The sequence below is a fragment of the Ictidomys tridecemlineatus genome, chromosome 6 (genome assembly GCF_052094955.1).
Source record: "Ictidomys tridecemlineatus isolate mIctTri1 chromosome 6, mIctTri1.hap1, whole genome shotgun sequence".
NCBI lineage: Eukaryota > Metazoa > Chordata > Mammalia > Rodentia > Sciuridae > Ictidomys > Ictidomys tridecemlineatus.
In genome coordinates, this window is record NC_135482.1 from 118466239 (window position 1) to 118485319 (window position 19081).

Consider the following 19081-nt stretch of genomic DNA (forward strand, 5'->3'; position numbering starts at 1 on the left):
TCTAATTGTCTTGGCTAGAACTTCTAAGAAGATGTGAATAGAGTTTTTGAAGATAGACATGCAGACATCCTCATTTTGTTCATGATCTTAAGGGGAAAGCATTTAATTCTTCTCCATTAAGTATGATGATAACTGTGGCTATAAGGTTAAGGAAGTTCCATCCTGTTTCTAGTTTAAGTGGTTTTATCAAGAAAAGAGTACAAGTATTCTTTTAAAATGTTCTATACCTGGAATAATAAATCATTTCTGAAAATACCTCCTGCCAATTGTTGGACATTTTACATTAAAATTCAAAGTTTTAATATAGAAACATTGTGAAAATATAGTGGCAGAAAGGACACAAGAATAAAATAATACATATAGATGTCTAGTAGGATTAAATGAGTATTTAGCATTTATAAAATTCAACTTGTCAATAAGACTAAGTTAAAGTTTCAACTTCTTGTTTATACATGTGAATATTTTATTTCAGATCTGATTATCAGCATAGAATAAGCTTGTCATATATCTCAATTTGACTTTAGCTACTGATAGCTAAAGTTATATACTCTTAAACTCATAGACTGCTCTGGCTTCTGGGAAACATACCTCAGACTATCTTAGGTTATCTGGTCTATTTCCTGTGTTTTTGTCTGCCATCAAATCTCTGACTCTCTCCAGTGATAAGGAAATAATTCAAATAGGAGCAAAAATATTAAAAAATCATTAAAATTTAAACTAAACCAAAACATTTAATGAGAAATAACTTATTAAAAAATGATAAGTTTTTACTTTAAGACAAAACAAAGCACCAAAATAAAAAGGTAAGTATTCATAATATGGAGAAAAACCTAGAATAATAAAGGTGAAACTTTGCAATGCAGGAATACATTAAGTTTAACCAGCTTGTCCTAAAATTTATATAAACATCAGAGTAGCCTTAGAATTATCATTACAATTATATTTTGGAGAATAATGGTATAAAGAAGAAATTTACCTGACTGAACATCAAAATTTATTTTAGCCAGGTGTGGTGGCACACGCCTGTAATTCAGTGATTCAGGAGGCTGAGGCAGGAGGATCACAAATTCAAAGCCAACCTCAGCAAATTAGCAAGGCCCTAAGGAACTTAGTGAGACCCTGGTTCATAATAAAAAATAAAATGGGTTGGGGATGTGGCTCAGCAGTAAAAGGCCTATGGGTTCAGTCTCTAGTACCAAAGATTTACCTTAAAGCAATAATAATTAAGATAATTGGTATATTTATTATCTATTTATAAACTACTAGACATTATTTCAATCTTTACAAATGTTAACTCATAAAAATTCCTTGAATAATAGAATTCCCCCCCCCTGGTGTTTGCATCTTATCGATGAGGAAACCGAGTCACAGAAAGTTTAGTGATTTTCTTATGATCATTTACCTAGTAACTTATACAGTTAAGACACAAATCTGTGTTCTTAACCATTATGTTGCACTGCCTCATGGTATGCTTAAATAGAACAATGGGAAAAGTAGGCCAAAATGTCTGTGCATATGTGGAACTTGGCATAATTAATTGTTAGCCTACATATATTTTGCCCCAATTTTTTCCCTTTTTCCATCTTAAATTTTTTTTAGATATTTATTTTTTAGTTTTTGGTGGACACAATATCTTTATTTTATTTCTATGTGGTGTTGAGGATCGAACCCAGTGCCCTGCGCATGCCAGACAAGCACGCTACCGCTTGATCCACATCCCCAGCCCCCCATCTTAAAAATTTTAATATCTAATTAGTAACAAAATAATCTCAACAAACATTTAGGAATTTCTGCTGCTTGGAGCCACAGCCATAGAAGATCGTCTTCAAGCAAATGTTCCAGAAACTATATCAACTCTACTGAAAGCAAACATAAAAATATGGGTCTTGACAGGAGATAAACAAGAAACTGCAGTTAACATAGGTAACACATGTAAAGAAATTTTTATAAAAATTTTATGTACATTCTAGGACTATTCATTTTGACATAATTATAAGAGCATGGAATATAATTTGTTCTAATTCAGTCCTCAGTAATTTTTCTTTGCCTCCCCTCCTCCTTCCTCCTTTTCCTTTCTCTCTACTGATAATTTCTGCTATTTTAGTTTTAGTTGTTGTTTTTAAATTAGTGTCTTGTAGATGTAAATGCTGGTGATATTCACATAGGAAAGTTAGGTCCGATTAATTCCATTGTCTTTCCTTATCTCATTCCTCCTCCTCTTCCTTGGCTTATTCCACTGACCTTTCTCCTCCTCCTCCTCCTCTTCTTCCTCCTCCTCCTCCTCTTCCTCCCCCTCCTCCTCCTCCTCCTCTTCCTCCCCCTCCTCCTTCCCCTCCTCCTCCCCCTCTTTCTCTTTCTCTTTCTCCTCCTCCTCCTCCTCCTTCTTCTTCACCCTGCCAGCCATTTTGGATTAGCTTCTGCATATTAGAGAAAACATTTGACCTTTGACTTTTGGGGAATGGCTTTATTTCATTTAGCATGATAGTCTCCAATTCCATCCATTTATTGGCAAATGCCATAAACTCATTCTTCTTTATGGCTGAGTAATACTTGAAAAAATATAAATATATATAGCATTTTCTTTATCCATTCATCTGTTGAAGGGCACATAGATTGGCTTCATAGCTTGGCTATTGTGAATTTTGCTGCTATAAACATTGATGTGGCTATGTCACTGTAGTATGTTGATTTTAAATATTTTGGATACATACCGTGGAGTAGGATAGCTGGGTGTGTCATATATATTACTCATAAACATTTAATTATTGGTGACAATATCCAGTTGGTATTTTTCCCCCTCAAGTTTTCTATGTTACTCCTTCCTCTCTTCAATATCTTTTTTTTTTTAAGTTTATTGATGTATCTTAGGGCTCATAGAGCATTCCAGGCACAGAGAACAGTGAGCACAAGGCTTATCATATTTGAGGAACCGTAGTTCCTTGTGCCTGGATCCTGAGAACAAAACAAAAAAAGTTCAGCCTCAGGAAGGACCATTTAATGTTAGATCCTCACCAGAGACTGAACCAAACAGGGTTGCCTAAACTTGGACTTTCAGCCTCCAAAACCATGAACTAAATAAACCTCTTTTCAAGACAAACAAAACAAACAAACAACAACAACAAAACACTATTGGAAGAATTGCATAAGTTTGTTTCTTTTAGCCACACTGAGGCTTTTTAGCCCCAATCTGTTGATAAAATAAGAATAAAATCAGAATTTAATTTCTGCAGACTTGGAATTATAAAGCATGAATCTAAGCTCAGGTCTAGAAAGACAATACTAACTTAAATGACAGAAATTTTTAAGTGCAGATCTAGCTATTGGTTGTATTCATCTTCTAAATCATTTCTATGTCAGTTGAATGCTAATACTAAAATGAACCAATATTTTAATTCCCTTCCACTCTATAACATCTTGATCAGTTTTTGTGATAGATTATTAGGCTTTGAAATACTCGTGAAGCAGAGGGAATGATGAAGGAAGAATATAAACGGTTTGTTTTCAATGCTCATCGAAGGCATTGGATCTTCAAATATATCTTTATTTCTCTGTTTGTAGCATTTTCCTGCAAACTGATATCAAGTACCACACCTCGTATTTATTTGAATGCAGATTCATTTGAGGTAAGTGATTTTTAAAAAATATATATATGTAATATGAGTGCAACCCATTTGTTACTAGGGGTTTTATCTACTTCCTCCAAATCTACTTGAGATTGCCTTTCATTCCCTTTAACAATAGAGCTAAGAGCTCCATTGGAAAGTCCTGGTTTTACCCAAGATTTTTTTTCCAAGAATCTGCAAATCCTACTGGAATTTTGCTATAGGTCATTTCTGATTCCTGCTTATTCTTCCTTCAGTACATATGGCCTACTTTGCTTGAGACTGGTCTTTATCACCACCCTGAGGCCACAACAAATCCAAGACTCAGATCCTTGATTTTAAAAATAAAAAAAAATTCATGTATCTAGCCATCTTTGTTGGAAGTTGGAGTCAATAGACGACATTTATATTGCAAGAATAAAATAAATTTGGAATGAAATATTAAACATCCTTCCCTTAAAATCTCTATAGTCAGATATTTTCTGATAGACATATTTTTTTGCTATATAATGTGCTTAAATTGACTTTTGAAGAATTTTAAGTAGACTTCATATATTCCTTCTCTAACAGTTTTTAAAACAAATGTAGCTCTGAGTTTTCTGACATAATTTTTCTTTTCTGTAGAAAATCTTTTAAAATATTTCTCATATTGCAAATATGCTGGTGATAAATTCCTTCACTTTTTGTTTGAGAAAATCTTGATTTCTATTTCATTTTTAAGGATAATTTCACTGGATATAGAATTCTAGGTTGGTGATTCTTGTTCATTCAATACTTTAAATGCTTTACTTCACTCTCTTCTGATGAGAAGTAATTCTTATGTTTGTTTTTCCTTAGATAAGATTTTTTTCCTTCTAATTTCTTTCAAGACTTTCTTTTATCTTTGGTTCTCTGCAGTGTGGATTTGTTACAGAATAGATGTGGATATTTTGGATATTTATCGGAACTTCTTGGTCTATGGTTTCGTGTCTGCCATTAACTTTGGAAAATTCTTGACTATTACTATTTAAACTTTTCTTCTCTTCTGTTTTCTGTTCTCTATTATTTCAATTACCTGTATTACAACTTTGAAAAATTATCTCACAATTCTTGGATATTTATTTGTTTCTTTACTTCTCTTTCCATTTATTTTTCCTCTTTGTATTTCAGTTTGGGGGATTTCCATTAACATATATGCAAACTTAGTAATTCTTTCCTTGTCTGTGTCCTGTTTAATGTTGATCTGGTTAAAGAAAATCTTTATTCCTGTTACAGTGTCTTTTAATTTCTATCATTTCCTTCTTATTCTTTCTTAGAGAAAGAATTCTCTTTGCTTATTTTGCCCATCTTTTATTTTATGTTTTCTACTTTTTGATTAGTCATTAGCATATTAATTATAGTTGTTTGAAATTCACTGCCTGATATTTTCAAAATCTTCATTAATTTCAGTCTGATTCTTACACTTGCTTTGTCTCTCAAAGGGTGTTTTTCCTAGCCTTTTAGAATGCCTTGTTAAAAGCTGAACATGATATATCTGGCAATAGGAACAGAAGCTGAGACCCTTAACTTGAAGTTTTATCTGTCTAGGAATGTTTAATGTCCCATGCCCTCTCCCTGTAGCATCACTCTCTGGGAACTCTCAGATGTCCAACTACCTGAAAGCTCTCTGAAATCAATGTTTTGGAGGGATTTGTGGAAGTTTCATCATATACATGCTTGATTAAATACTGGCCATGGGCCATCAACTTAACCATCAACCTTTCTTCCCTCCCCAGAGGTTGTCAGGACAGTGCTGAAAGTCCCAACCCTCTTGATCATGCCTTGGTCTTTCAGATGATCATCTCCCACTCTAATGCTACCTTCCTGCCTCCTGCCACCAAGTATCTCATTAGTGTACAAAAAGACAGTCTTAGCAGTCTGGAGAGTCCAAGGGTTTCAGGAGCTATATGACAGAACACTAGTCTTGCTCTGGTGCATCTTACTTTGGAAAGCAGTGTTTCACTTAAATATTGTGTTTCATATAATGACTCTGGTACTTTATCTCTCTAAACTTTTCTTAAATTTCTATAAACTTTAACCCTTTTTATTTTCAAAGCTCATTTCTAAATGATCATTATTTAATGGTGGACACTTTTTTTTTACATAATGGAAACACACATGTAATTTTCCATATAATGTGCTGCAAGTTACCAAAGCTCTATCACTTTTAACTCACGTCATTGAATTTTGCACAGTTAATGTTAATGTACTCTATTTTTAGAACAGTTTATTTATTTTATTGCTGCATTTAAAAAATAACACTAATGTAGCAGCTTAAGGCATCTTAAATTTATTATCCTACAGTTTTCATGAGTGAGGAATTTGGCATGTTTTATCTAGTTCCACTGCCAAGTGTCTCACAAGGCTTTTATGGTTTAGGTATGTGATGTTCCCCAAAAGTTCATGTGCAAGAAAATGCTAGAATTTTTAGAGCCAAGGTGATTAAATTATGAGAGATATAACCTAATCAGTGAATTAATCCACTGACATGAATTAATCAGGTAGTGTATGGCTGGAGGAAGTAAGTCATTGCAGTTGTGCCTTTGAGATTAGTGTCTTGTCTTTGGTGTGAGGAGCACGTTCTCTCTCTCCTCTCTCTCTCTCTCTCTCTCTCTCTCTCTCCTCTCCCTCTCCCTCTCCCTCTCCCTCTCCCTCTCCCTCTCCCTCTCCCTCTCCCTCTCCCTCTCCCTCTCCTTCTCCCTCTCCTTCTCCTTTCTAGCTATCATGTCCTGAGCTTCTTTCTTCCACCATACCCTCTCACCACAATGTTCTGCTCACCTTAGACCCAGAGCTGTGGAGTCAGCCAACCATGGACTGAATTTCTGAAACCATGAGCCAAAATAAACTTTCCATTCTCTAAATTTTCTTGTCAGGTCTTTTGGTCACAGTGATGGAAAGCTTACTAGAATAAGGCTGAAATCAACTGGTCAGGCAGCCTACATCTTCATTTGGAGTTTCAAGAAAAGATCTACTTTTAGGCTCTCTCAGTTGGTTGACAGAATTTACTGGTAGCTATGTGACTGAGATCCCATCCTCTTGCTGCCAGTCAGGGACTGTTGTCACCAGGTTCACTCTCAGGTCTTTGCACGTGACCTTCTTCACAGCAAAGCAGTTCCTTTCCTTAAAGGCAACAAAAGGACATATGCTGTAGCTGCAAATGTCTGACTTCTTGTCTCTTTACTTTTAAACTCTTTTTAAAAGGGCCAACCTGATTAGGTTCGGCCCACTCACACTCAAGGGGAATGCATTATAGTAGTCTCACCTATATCCACAGTTTTTCTTTCCATAGTTTCAGTTTTCCATAGTAAATTAAGGTTCAAAAACATCAATATTTATTTTTTTGATGAGAGAGAGAGAAAAACAATATTTGCATGTTTTTATAGTATATTATTGTAATTTTTCTATTTTGTTATTAGTTATTTTTATTAATGTTTACTGTACTTGATTTATAAATTTAATTTTATTATAGATATATATATGTATAAGGAAAACCATAGTATATGGGATTAGGTTCTATCCATGGTTTCAACCACTGGGGGTCTTGGAAAAGACCAAAAGATCCACTGGGGGGTCTTGGAAAATATCCATTAAGGAGAAGGGAGGATTACCATATACGGGACGGGCACACTTAGAGGTGAGAATTTTAGGATCCTGCCTTCCACCAGATGGAATCTTAGGTCATTGTTTTTCATCTGTTTTTTAAAAAATTAAACATTAAATCTATCATTTTCCTCTAAATATTGCTTTGTTTGTATTGCACCAATATTGATATGTTGTAATTTCATTACCATCATTTCAAACTATTTCTCAATTTCTATTATTATTTCTTCTTTACTTATGCCTTATTAAAAAGTGTGCTAATTAATTTCCACAAAATTGTCATTTTTCCTAGATTTCTTTCTTTTAACTTTATTTCATTTCATATAAAAGTCTGGTTGCTTTTAGTCCTTTGAAATTCACTGAAATTTGTTTAGTACTCCATTATATAACATGTCTCAGTGAACATAACATGTACACTTGAATGTAATGTGTATTTTCTAGTCATTGTGTATAGCAAATATCAATCAAGTCAAGGTGGTTGAGAGAACTGTTGTAATAAACTGTGTCCTTACTGCTTGTTTTTCTAGCCATTCTGTCAATTTTTGAGAAGACCATTTAAATTTCTTTTCGTGATTGTGTGTGTGTGTGTGTGTGTGCATGTAGTTCTGGGGACTAAAATCAGGGTCTTATGCATGCTAAGAACGTACTCTACCACAGAGTTGCATCTCTAAGCTCATCTTTCTGTGATTTTTTAAAAAAATTTTAGTTGTAGATGGGTACAATATCTTTATTTATTTATTTATTTATTATGGAACTGAGGATCGAACCCAGTGCCTCATGCAAGCGAGGCAAGTGTTCAACCTTTTACCCTTAAAAAACTTAGCTACATCCCCAGCCCCTCTTTCTGTGATTTGTGAATTTAATATTTATATTTTAAATTATGCCAGTTATTGCTTTATGCATCTTGAGAATTTCTTGGATTTTGTTTTTATTAGTCACATATATAATAATTGTCAAATCTTCCTTAGAAATTTGCCTTTATTTTTATGATATATCCCTGTTTGTTTTAGGCAATGCTTTTTGTCTATAGGTCTATTGTATTTGATATGAACCAACCTATTCAAACTTTATAATGCTTACTGTTTGCACTATTTATATTTTTCTGTATATTTACCTTTACCTTATCTTTTTTGTGTTCTGTTTATGATGTTCCAGCATACCATATATAGGACATCTATAAAAACTTAAGTTTTGCAGAGCTGGGATTGTGGCTCAGTGGCAGAGTGTTTGCCTTGCATGTATGAGGTACTGGGTTTGATCCTCAGCACCACATAAAAATAAATAAATAAATAAAATAAAAGGTATTGTGTCCATCTACAACTAAAACAAACAAACAAACTTAAGTTTAACAACAAATATACCACCTATGGTAACTTAATTGCTCAATTTAAGTTTTTATAAGTGCTCTACATATAGAACACTGAGATATAATGCGTTAAATGTATCTGATTATGGAAACATGAACTTTGATTTTACTTTTTTGATTCAAGTTCTGACAATCACTGCCCTTAACTTATAATAGATAACCTATTATTAGTGTAACTATTAATTGCATCAGATTTAGTACTAATAAGTTATTACTTGCTTTCTGTTTGTCTTCCCTCTTTCTCTTTCTCTGTTCTTCTCTTCCCGATGTTTTTTGGGAGAAGTGGCAGTTGATTTGAATAGTTTTTAGAATTCTACTTTTACCCATCTATTAAGTTTTAGTCAAATGTTTTTCATTATTACTCTTCATGGCTGCTTTAGAGATTGTAACATAGATCCTTACCTTTTCATGTTATAGTTAAAATTAACATAGTAACACTTCATATAAAAGTAGAAAGCTTATAATCATATGAATTTATTGCACATTGCTTACTGACCTTTTTGTTATTGTTTTATTTATATTTATCTAAATGTCATAGTTCCCATAAATCATGAACACAACTTTTGCCTTATGCGTTTATACATGTTTGAAAAAAATTTAGATAAAGTAGTGTATTATACTTGACTTAGAGATTTATGATTCCTGATGCTCTTCATTTATTCCTGAAGATCCAAGCTTCCTAGCATCATGTCCTTTCAGGTGATGAATTATTTTTTTTTTTAATCGGGGTTTTAACCCAGGGACACTTTACTACTGAGCTATACCTCCAACCCCATCCTACCCCCTTTTTTTTTTTTTGCACAAGGTCTCACAGAGTTGCTTAGAGCCTTGCTAAATTGCTGAGACTGGCTTTGAACTTATGATCCTCCTGCCTCAGCCTCCCCAGCTGCTGGGATTATAGGTATGCAACAGCATACTTGGCTCAGGTGATGAATTTTATTTAGCATTTTTTGTAGACTGCTGACAGTATATTTAGTTTTTCTTTATTTGCAAATACCTGCCTTTCCATTCACTCTTGAGAATGTGTTGTTGTTTGTTTGTTTGTTTTGCAGTGTTGGGGATCGAACCCAGGGCCTTAGATATAATAGGCAAGCTGTCTACCACTGAGCTACACAACCAGCCCTTACTTCCCTTTACTCTTAAAAAATAGTTTCACTGGGTATAGAATTCTTGTTTGAATTTTTACTTTATCTCTTTTTTTTATTGTTGGTCGTTCAAAACATTACATAGTTCTTAATATATCATATTTCACAGTTTGATTCAAGTGGGTTATGAACTCCCAATTTTACCCCATATACAGATTGCTGTATCACATCAGTTACCCTTCCATTGATTTACTTTATCTCTTTAAATTTATTGTTCAGTTATCTTCTATGATCTCTGAAGAAAGTCTGCATCATTGTCGTAGTTACTCCCCTTGATGTAATGAGTATTATTCTCTGTTTTCAAATATTTCTCTTTGTTGTTTGGTTTAAGCCAGTTTGAGATATACCTAGACATTTTTTTCCTAACTATTCTTTTGGACTCCACTAAGCTTATTAAATTTCTAAATTTATGGTTTTCACTAAATTTCTGGAACTAATTTTTCTGGAACTTCAATTACCTGTAGGTAAGTCGTGGGATTTTTTTTTTCTTCTCATAGATTCCTGTTTCTCTTTCCATCTTTTCCTATATTTTGTCTTTTCCTACTTGTATTGGACAGTTTTATTTGTCTACCTTAAGTTCACTGGCTCATGTCCTTTCTATTTTGCCAGTAAGCCCATGTTGATTATTTTTATCCCAGCTATTTTTTAGTTGTAAAGCTTACATTTTCTATTTCTTTGCTGAGATTTCCAGTTTTTTAATTTCTCTCTGAGCATAATTATGATGGTTTCTTTAAAGTTCCTGGTAACTATGTTAATTTTACAGTTAGCATTTGTTTCTTGACTTTTCCCATAGTGCAGTGTGAGCTTCTCCTCTTTCTTCTTCTTACGTTGAGTAATTTGAAATTGAATCATGAACATTGTGAATGCTGTACTGTAGTGGCTCCAAATGCTGTAATACTGAAGTATAACAATTTTACCAAATTACAAACTACTTCAGTGTCTGTCAATAGGGTCAGATTGGTTTAATGGAATACCATAAAGCAATTAAAAAGAACTATTGTCAATATATTATATAGCAGCCCAGATGAATCTATAAAAGGGTATGTTGAATGAAGAAATCCAAACACAAAAGTACAATCTAATTATTTTATTTACATGTAGATCACAAACAGAGAAGACAAGAGACACAGAAATCAGACAGGTGGTCACTTCTAGGTGCAGGTGTTTACATGCAGAACCTTCTAAAGTCCTGTAAATGTTCTATATGTTTATCTGGTTGATAATTAGATAGGTGTATATATATTTAAAGAATCATTAATTGTTCTTTTCAATTTGTGTGTTTCACTGCCTATTATATCTCAATATTCAGCATAAACATTTACAAGGAAATATCTCATTATGTTTAAGGAGTACTTAATTCAAATCTTAACTCTTCACAATATAGAATAGTGGTGATATCTCTTTTATTATTTTTCTTTATCTTCCAGGTTAGTTTGCATATATTTTGTGTGGAGAATTTATAATATTAGAAAGATCTTAAGAATATAATATGAAATGGAATCTTATATTATTTATAAAGCCCCCTTTATTATTAAATAATAAAGACTGAATTATAGTTTTTAACTTCTCCAATTATACACACCAAAGGAAACTAAAACATGTTTAAATTCATGTTTACAAAGTTTGAGAATATTTTGGTTTCCATTGCATAAGTAACAACAATTAGTTACATGAATTAGAATTTTCTAGAATCTAGTCTTGCTCTGGTGCATCTTACTTTGGAAAGCACTATTTCACTTAAATATTGTGTTTTATACAATGACTCTGGTACTTTGTCTCTCTAAATTTTTCTAAGTTTTTATAAACTTTAAGCCTTTTTATTTTCAAAACTCATTTCTAAATAATCATTATTTAATAGTGGACAGATATTTTTTTTTACATAATGGAAGCACACATGTAATTTTCCATATAATGTGATGCAAGTTAGCAAAGCTCTATCACTTTTAAAACATGTCACTTAATTTTGCACAGTTAACTTCAGCAAATCACTCAGGTTAGCTACATTCTAGATGAACCGTATTAGAAGAACTGTCTTAACTTTCATTAACATTGTCAGCAGAAGCACTGGTAGGGAGAAACAAGTAGAAAACTTAGGAATGAAAGAAAATTAGTTTAAAGATAATTAAAGATAATATAATAATTAGAATTGCATCAAGTTTTGAGTTAAGTAATCAAATGAAACATGCCAAGTTATTAAAGTCAAGGAAAACAGTTTTGTCAGATCCTTTTTCAGGGACAGAACACTTGCAGTCTCTTGAAAACAGTGAAGAAATAGTCAGCTGTGTGGAAAAAGTAGAAGTGGAAATGCTTAAAGTAATATATGGATTATATTACACGTAATAGTTCCTACATGGTGAGGAGTAAAATTTTCAAGTGATTGAATTCTATGTTATTAGGCCTTCTTATTTACATAAATGCCCTAGTAATTCAACTATTAATAAACCACTCTTTTATTACAGGAAACACAGTTACGTCATTTGCATGATGAATAAGGAAGACTTTTTGAGAAAAATAGTGATGAGAAAAAAACTGTTACTTCATTACAGTTTTTGGTGCTTGACATCAGTTGGGCTTTTCACCCATGTGGCATATTGTTAGAATTTCATCTATTCATATGTTTAAGGAAAGCAGAGATCATAGAAAACTCTGTGTCTACTTTCTGTAGATCACTAAATATGACTGCAAATTATATAGTTAAATAATGACCTTTTAAATATGGTGCTTTTATGACATTCACTTTAAATAGTCATAGAAACAAAATGGAGATACAACCAATAAATATTTTTGTACACTTAACTATCCATTTACCTTTCATGTGCGTGAACACATGTGTGTGCACAGACGTGTGTGTGCATGTGTGTGGTGCTGGTGTTGGAACTCAAGGGCTCACACATTTTGTTGCATATGGATTTCCAGTTTTCCCAGCACCATTTGTTGAAGATGCTATCCTTTTTCCAGTGTATGTTTTTGACACCTTTGTCTAATATAAGATAATTGTAATTTTGTGGGTTAGTTTCTGTGTCCGCTATTCTGTACCATGGTCTGCCAGTCTGTTTTGGTGCCAATACCATCCTGGTTTTGTTATTATTGCTCTGTAGTATAGTTTAAGGTCTGGTATAGTGATGCCACCTGCTTCATTTTTCCTTCTAAGGACTATTATTTATTTTCGATTCTAGCCATGTAAGCAGGTATAAGTGGTACTCCGCTATGCTTTAAATTTGAATTTTCCTAATGGTTAATTATATCAAGCATCTTTTCCCTAATGGTTAATTATATCAAGCATCTTTTCATGATATTTATTTACTTTTTCATCTCATTTTTTTTTTCTTTTTCATGTTGGGGATTGAACCTAGTACCTTATACATGCAGAGAAGATGCTCACCAGTAAGCCACATCCCCACCCCATCAGTGAAATTTTTTGAAGCAAAGAATGAAGTAAACATGTACCACTGGGGCTGGGGTTGTGCCTCAGTAGTAGAGCACTCGCCTAGCACGTGCGAGGTGCTGGGTTCTATCCTCAGCACCACATAAAAATAAGTAAAATAAAGGCATGTGTCCCAACAACAACTAAAAAAAAAAAAAAAAAAAAATGTACCTCAATCCTCCATCTTGATTCAGATGTCTTTTTGTTTATATGAGAAATACAAAGTTATGCTTTCCTCCTATTTTAGGCAGCACAACAAACAATTAACCATAACTGTGGAGATCTTGGAAACTTATTAGGTAAAGAGAACGACTTGGCCCTAATTATTGATGGTGAAACATTGAAGTATGCCTTAAGGTTTGAAATTCAGAAGAAGTTCCTAGATTTGGCCCTTTCATGTAGAGCAGTATTATGTTGTAGGTAAGAATATATTCATTCTTCATTTTTTTCTCTGTTGTACTTACTACTGTATTAACAGTATAGTATATGAAGAAAATATAGAACTGAAAATGTAAATTTCTTCAGAGACAACATTTCTTATTGGGAAAATGCATTCTCAAACAGAAATGCAAAAGTCTGTATTGAATTCTAATTGTCCGGATTAAGATTTACAGGAAAGCAGTTAAAAATTTTTCACTGGTAAATTGCTTATTAATGAATGACAAGTTGGAAGAAATCTGCTATAACAACAAAGGTCACAGAATTTCTTTTGCATGCTAACAAGATGTCTGGTGGTTGGAAACTCTAGATAGCTTCAGGACAGGAAGAGATCATAAGACCAAAACAGGATTAAAGATTTTGATTTTATTAAGATTTTATTAAGCCCTTTTTATCTAAGCCCTATCCCTCACCTCTTGGGAGCAAAAGGAGCATAAGTTTAAATTGATCACCATGGCCAATAATCAATCATGCAACATAATGTAGCTTCCTATAGGCATCCATTCCTATAGGCTAGCCTGAAATTATTTAGGATTATTAAATTTGTTTTTGTAGATTGCCTCAGGAAAAAAATCAATGATAATGTTCTAATCTGTACTGTTCACATAGCATGAGAAGGAAACAAGATTTCATGCTGTTACATCACTTGTGTTTGTTGTTAGTTATCAGAGTCCAACTTTGACTCTATTTAATTCAAGTTCAATGGGGTGTAATTTGATTTTCAAAGGCTACTTCATATCCCACCCTTAGTATAAAGACTTTCAAATAGTGTCATAAATAGGAGACATCTGTCTTTCCCTCATGTAGATAGCTAACGTAAATTAATATGCAGATTTGAGTCACACAGAGGGAGTTTACATCTCTCTGCATGTAAACTAGGAAATGATAAGAATTTATTTTGCAATGTTGAAGAAGTTACTATGTTATTTATTTATTTATTGGTGGGAGTGGTGGGAACATTTTTGCATATGAAAAAAGTCTCATGAAAGAATTGGAAAACTTATGCCTGCACATGAAACATAGCTTTAGGTGGTTTTATTGACTGAAGCTGGGGTTGTGGCTCCGTGGCAGAGCACCTGCCTCGCACGTGTGTGGCACTGGGTTCAATCCTCAACACCACATAAAAATAAATAAACAAAATAAAGATATTGTATATATGTATAACTAAAAGAAGTATTTAAAAAAAGAATTGGAAAACTTACTAGTATCTTCCATTTAAATGTAGTTATGTGCTGATTATTGTTGACTTTTTTTGTAAAAACTTTTAGAATAGTGTGAAGTAAAATGAACCTAAACGCAACCTTTAAAAGTGGTTCTCTCTATCTTCTTTTTCAGGCTATCTCCCCTCCAGAAAGCTGAAATAGTGGACTTGGTGAAGAAGCACGAAGAGGCCATCACTCTTGCTGTTGGGGATGGTGCCAACGATGTGGGGATGATCCGGATGGCCCATGTGGGAGTAGGGATCAGTGGGAATGAGGGCATGCAGGCCACCAACAACTCAGATTACTCCATTGCTCAGGTCAGTGCTGTGGGACACCAGCTGGGCATGGGAGATATTGATGAGTTTCCATCTGCCACTGAGGTGTACCTAACCTCTCTAAGCTGCCTCGTAAGAAAAATTCCACACATTTGGAGTTCTTAAAGTTTTTGTCCTTATACACTTTGGAGTTTCATTGATCAGCTCTGCAGATGATGGGTCAAACTAATGCCACTAAGAATTTATAGTCCTGTTAATATAATCTCTAAATCCTCAGTCTCCTTACAATGTGTATTTTGCTTTATGGTATCTTGTGACAAAGATTTATTAAAGACATACAATCTCTTAATTTCCTTTTTTATTGGCAGTTTTTTTTTTAAAAAATTGTTTAAAGCAGCTTTGGATTCACAGGATAACTGAGCAGAAGGTACAGAGATTTCCCATGCACTGTCAACAACACCACGCCCAGAGTGGTATAGCTGTTAGAACTGTGATCCTACATCCATGTATCATAATCGCCAAAAGTCCATAGTTTACATTATGGTTCACTCTTGATATTGTATGTTCTATGGATTTGAATAAATGTAAAATGATAGGTATTTACCATTATGATATCATACAGAGTAGTTTCCCTAGAAATCCTCTGTGCTCTATCAGTTTATTCTTCCACACTCCACCTCCTGACTACTACTGATAATTTTCTATTACCATAGTTTTGCTTTTCCAGAATGTTATGTATTTGAAATCATGCAGCATATAGCCTTTTTGACTGACTTCTTATACTTGATATGCATGTAATTTCCCCCCATGTCTTTTCATGATTAAACAGCTTATTTATTTTTAGCACCAAATAATATTCCATATTCTAGATTGCCGATTTGTTTATCCATTCCCCTACTAAAATTCATCTTGGTTTCTTTCAAGTTTTGGCCATTGGACTTAAAGTGTCCATAAATATCCATGTATGAATTTTTGCATGGATGAACACAAGTTTTCAATTCCTTTGAGTAAATACTAAGGAATGGGATTTCTGGATTGTGTTATAGAATGTTTTGTTTTGTAAGAAACTGCCAAATTATTTCCAAAAGTAGATATTTAAGAACAGTATATACTCATGACTTATAACTGCATTTTTTACATAGGGACCAGTTGTAAATCACTCTGCATTTTTTAACATAGGGGTCAATAGCTGAATTCCTAGGCAAAGTGGCTATTATTTGGCCTAATGACCCAGAAGCTGGGAACAAGCAAGTTTGCTCACCAAACTTGTTATTTTTTTTTTATTTATAAAGCAGTATCATCTAAGTGATATTCCAACTTCCCCAGGCAGAATAACTACAATCTTGTTAAAGGAAATTCCCTTTTATGTCTGTATATGTCAAGTTTTGCTGCTATAAAAAATTATCTAAGGCAGGATACTACGAAGAAAAAGGTTTATTTAGCTCTGTTTAGGAAATTCAAGGACATGGTGCCTACATTGGCTGACTTCTAGTGAGGACCCTCTAGCTGTCTAACATCATGGTGGATGGCAATGGTAGAAGCATATGTGGGAACACATGATTACATCTTGGTACAAAAAGCCAAAGAAGCCTGGCTGAGGCCAAGCTCAGGCCTTTATAATAAGCCTCTCAAGTGAGCTACCAAGGGGTCCCATAACAACTGCCTTAATTTATTCTGAGGGCAAGGCCCCAATCACCTACATACCTCCCCTTAGGCTCCACATCTTGAAGGCCCCACACCAGGTGCCAATATTACTACCCTGGGGACAAAACTTCCAATACATGGATCCTTGGAGAACAGACAACATCTAAACCATAGCAATAGCCATTTCTTGATTGATTTTTTCATATGGAAGCAGCCAACCTCACGATTATGGGGACTAGAGGCATAGAACCAATTAAAACTATGGGCTAACATTCACCAGAATCATAGAGATAGCACCACACAATATCCTTTACTATTTAACAAAACATTTTCCTGTTTTTACACTTTAGTATTTTGACTTTTGAAGGATATAATTTTTATTTAATAATTTAATATTGACTTTTAATGACTATAATATTTTCATCACATTCGACTAATAATTAGCAGCAACACTTTTCAGTCTTGCTGAATTCAGAAGCTTCATGTAATCTTAGAAAATCTCCCTAGGAATACCCATAGAACTCTGGGTAGGTTATCCTTATTTGGGGCAGTTGTTATTATACCCTCTCTCTGAGAAGCTATATGATTTTTTAATCCACTCACAGGTTAGTAGATACCTGAAGCTAAAATGGTGACATCATACTTTTCTCCTTTTCTCCTCCTTTTTTTTTTTTTTTTTTAATATGGTGCTTGTTATCAAACCCAGGGCCTTGCATAAGTGAAGCATACACTTTACCACCAAGCTATATCTCCAACTGTATAGCAGATATTCTTAGAGGTCCATATTTGAATCAGATCAGTTCTAACCTACATATGCATGGATTAAATGTGCTGTTGTATAGAGAGGTAAACTGTGGCTCCTGTGTGTTAGGAGGTCTGAGTTGAGAAGCATGCTATTTGCTTATGATCATAGCATCTGTCTATAGACAGGAAATGGTCGCACCAAACTCCCTCATATCTTTTCCTTAAGCACCAACTACCATTGAGACACATGCTTCTCATAGTCTCAGCAATTATATATGATATAGCCATGAATTGTTAAACACCATAGATGCACAATACTGTCTGGGATCACTACCCTGGAGTCTTAGAGGAATAGTTGTTTGCCATTTTCTTATGTATATCTAAGAAAGAGACTACAGCCTTTCCTTTTAAAACCAAATCTTAATGGGATTTAAAATTATGAGGTTGTTCTCTTTGGAGTTAAAGAAAAATCCAGAAGGGAGGTAGGATTTTGTGAGCTTTTGTTCAAGGAGATCAGCATTTGTCCTCATGCAGGGCACCTGCCATCTGAATCCTCTTTTATCTTTGTTCTGGACTCCCTCATCACAGCTGCATTTGTGGTTAGGCAGACAGTATAACTTTTTAGGCTTTCTTTTCTTCCTTCTGGATGCCCCAAAGTTGACACACCAAGCAGTTCCCTAATGCAGTGTATTGGTTTGATTCACACTTTGGCCCCTATTAAAAAGTTATTTCAGATTTATGGAAGCACTTTAAGTCACATAAATTTGCTTTCCCATCTTATTTTAAGCAACAGCAACTTATATTGGAGCTAAAAAGAATAGTGCTACCATAATGTGTGATACTACTTTCCCCCAGAATGATACTTATCCCCAATATTGTGGTGGAAATTTGTCTATTTCTGCCCTATCTTCATTTTACCCTTGTCTGAGTTTCAGTGATAGGTCAACAACGAACCATCATTTTGCCTTATGACCTCTTGGATACAACTTTCCCCTGCCCAGAGCACATCAGTATAATATTCTATTCAAAACTCTCTGATGAGAATTTATTATTTGCTATCTCCTGCCCAAATGTCTTACTATTTTAAAACTATCCTAATAAATAGAGAACTTTGATTTAGAAATTTTTTTTCACCCCTGAGATAAATCAATGCAAAACTAGAAACTGATAGTAATAGAAATGTTGTGTATAGTGACTCAAGTTTATTTCTGGTTCTGGGTTTCAAATGTTCTTTTCAAGTTTAGTTATTATTGGTATAGTTATGCATCTTATGATTAAATATCTCCCTCCCTATCCTGCCTTTTCATGTTCCACTGTTAATCTTTGTTTTAAAGGTTAATTTTTTTTTTTTTTGGTATATTTACCAACTTCTGTCACTTTGAAGTCACTGTTTAAATTAAGGACTTAACTAAATCACCATGAATTGCCTCATTTTGTAGAATAACTCATGAAGATACATTCATTTAAAACATGTTTATTGAGACCCTGCCACATTCTGGGTATGTTTCTAGGTGTGCTGGATTGGTCAATGAACAAAGTAAACCATGAGTCCTGCCCTCCTAAGGTTTAGAAATGTTTCCCAAAGGCCCACTTGTTAAAGGTTTGGTCCCCAGCCTGTGGCAC

At 34.0% G+C, this 19081-nt stretch overlaps 1 protein-coding gene across 33 annotated transcripts in view; it reads left to right on the forward strand.

Moving 5' to 3' along the window:
• LOC101976208 (phospholipid-transporting ATPase IB-like) overlaps positions 1-19081 on the forward strand; it is a 267727-nt gene that overhangs the window by 189273 nt on the left and 59373 nt on the right. For all 33 annotated transcript variants that reach the window (XR_013423261.1, XR_013423265.1, XR_013423264.1 and 30 more), the window contains 4 exons: positions 1785-1923; positions 3559-3623; positions 13403-13575; positions 14929-15112. Coding sequence is in view for 30 of the 33 variants with exons in the window: in XM_078015651.1 (XP_077871777.1) it covers positions 1785-1923; positions 3559-3623; positions 13403-13575; positions 14929-15112 (561 nt within the window). In the remaining 3 variants the exon portion in view is untranslated. The remainder of the gene's footprint in view (positions 1-1784; positions 1924-3558; positions 3624-13402; positions 13576-14928; positions 15113-19081) is intronic.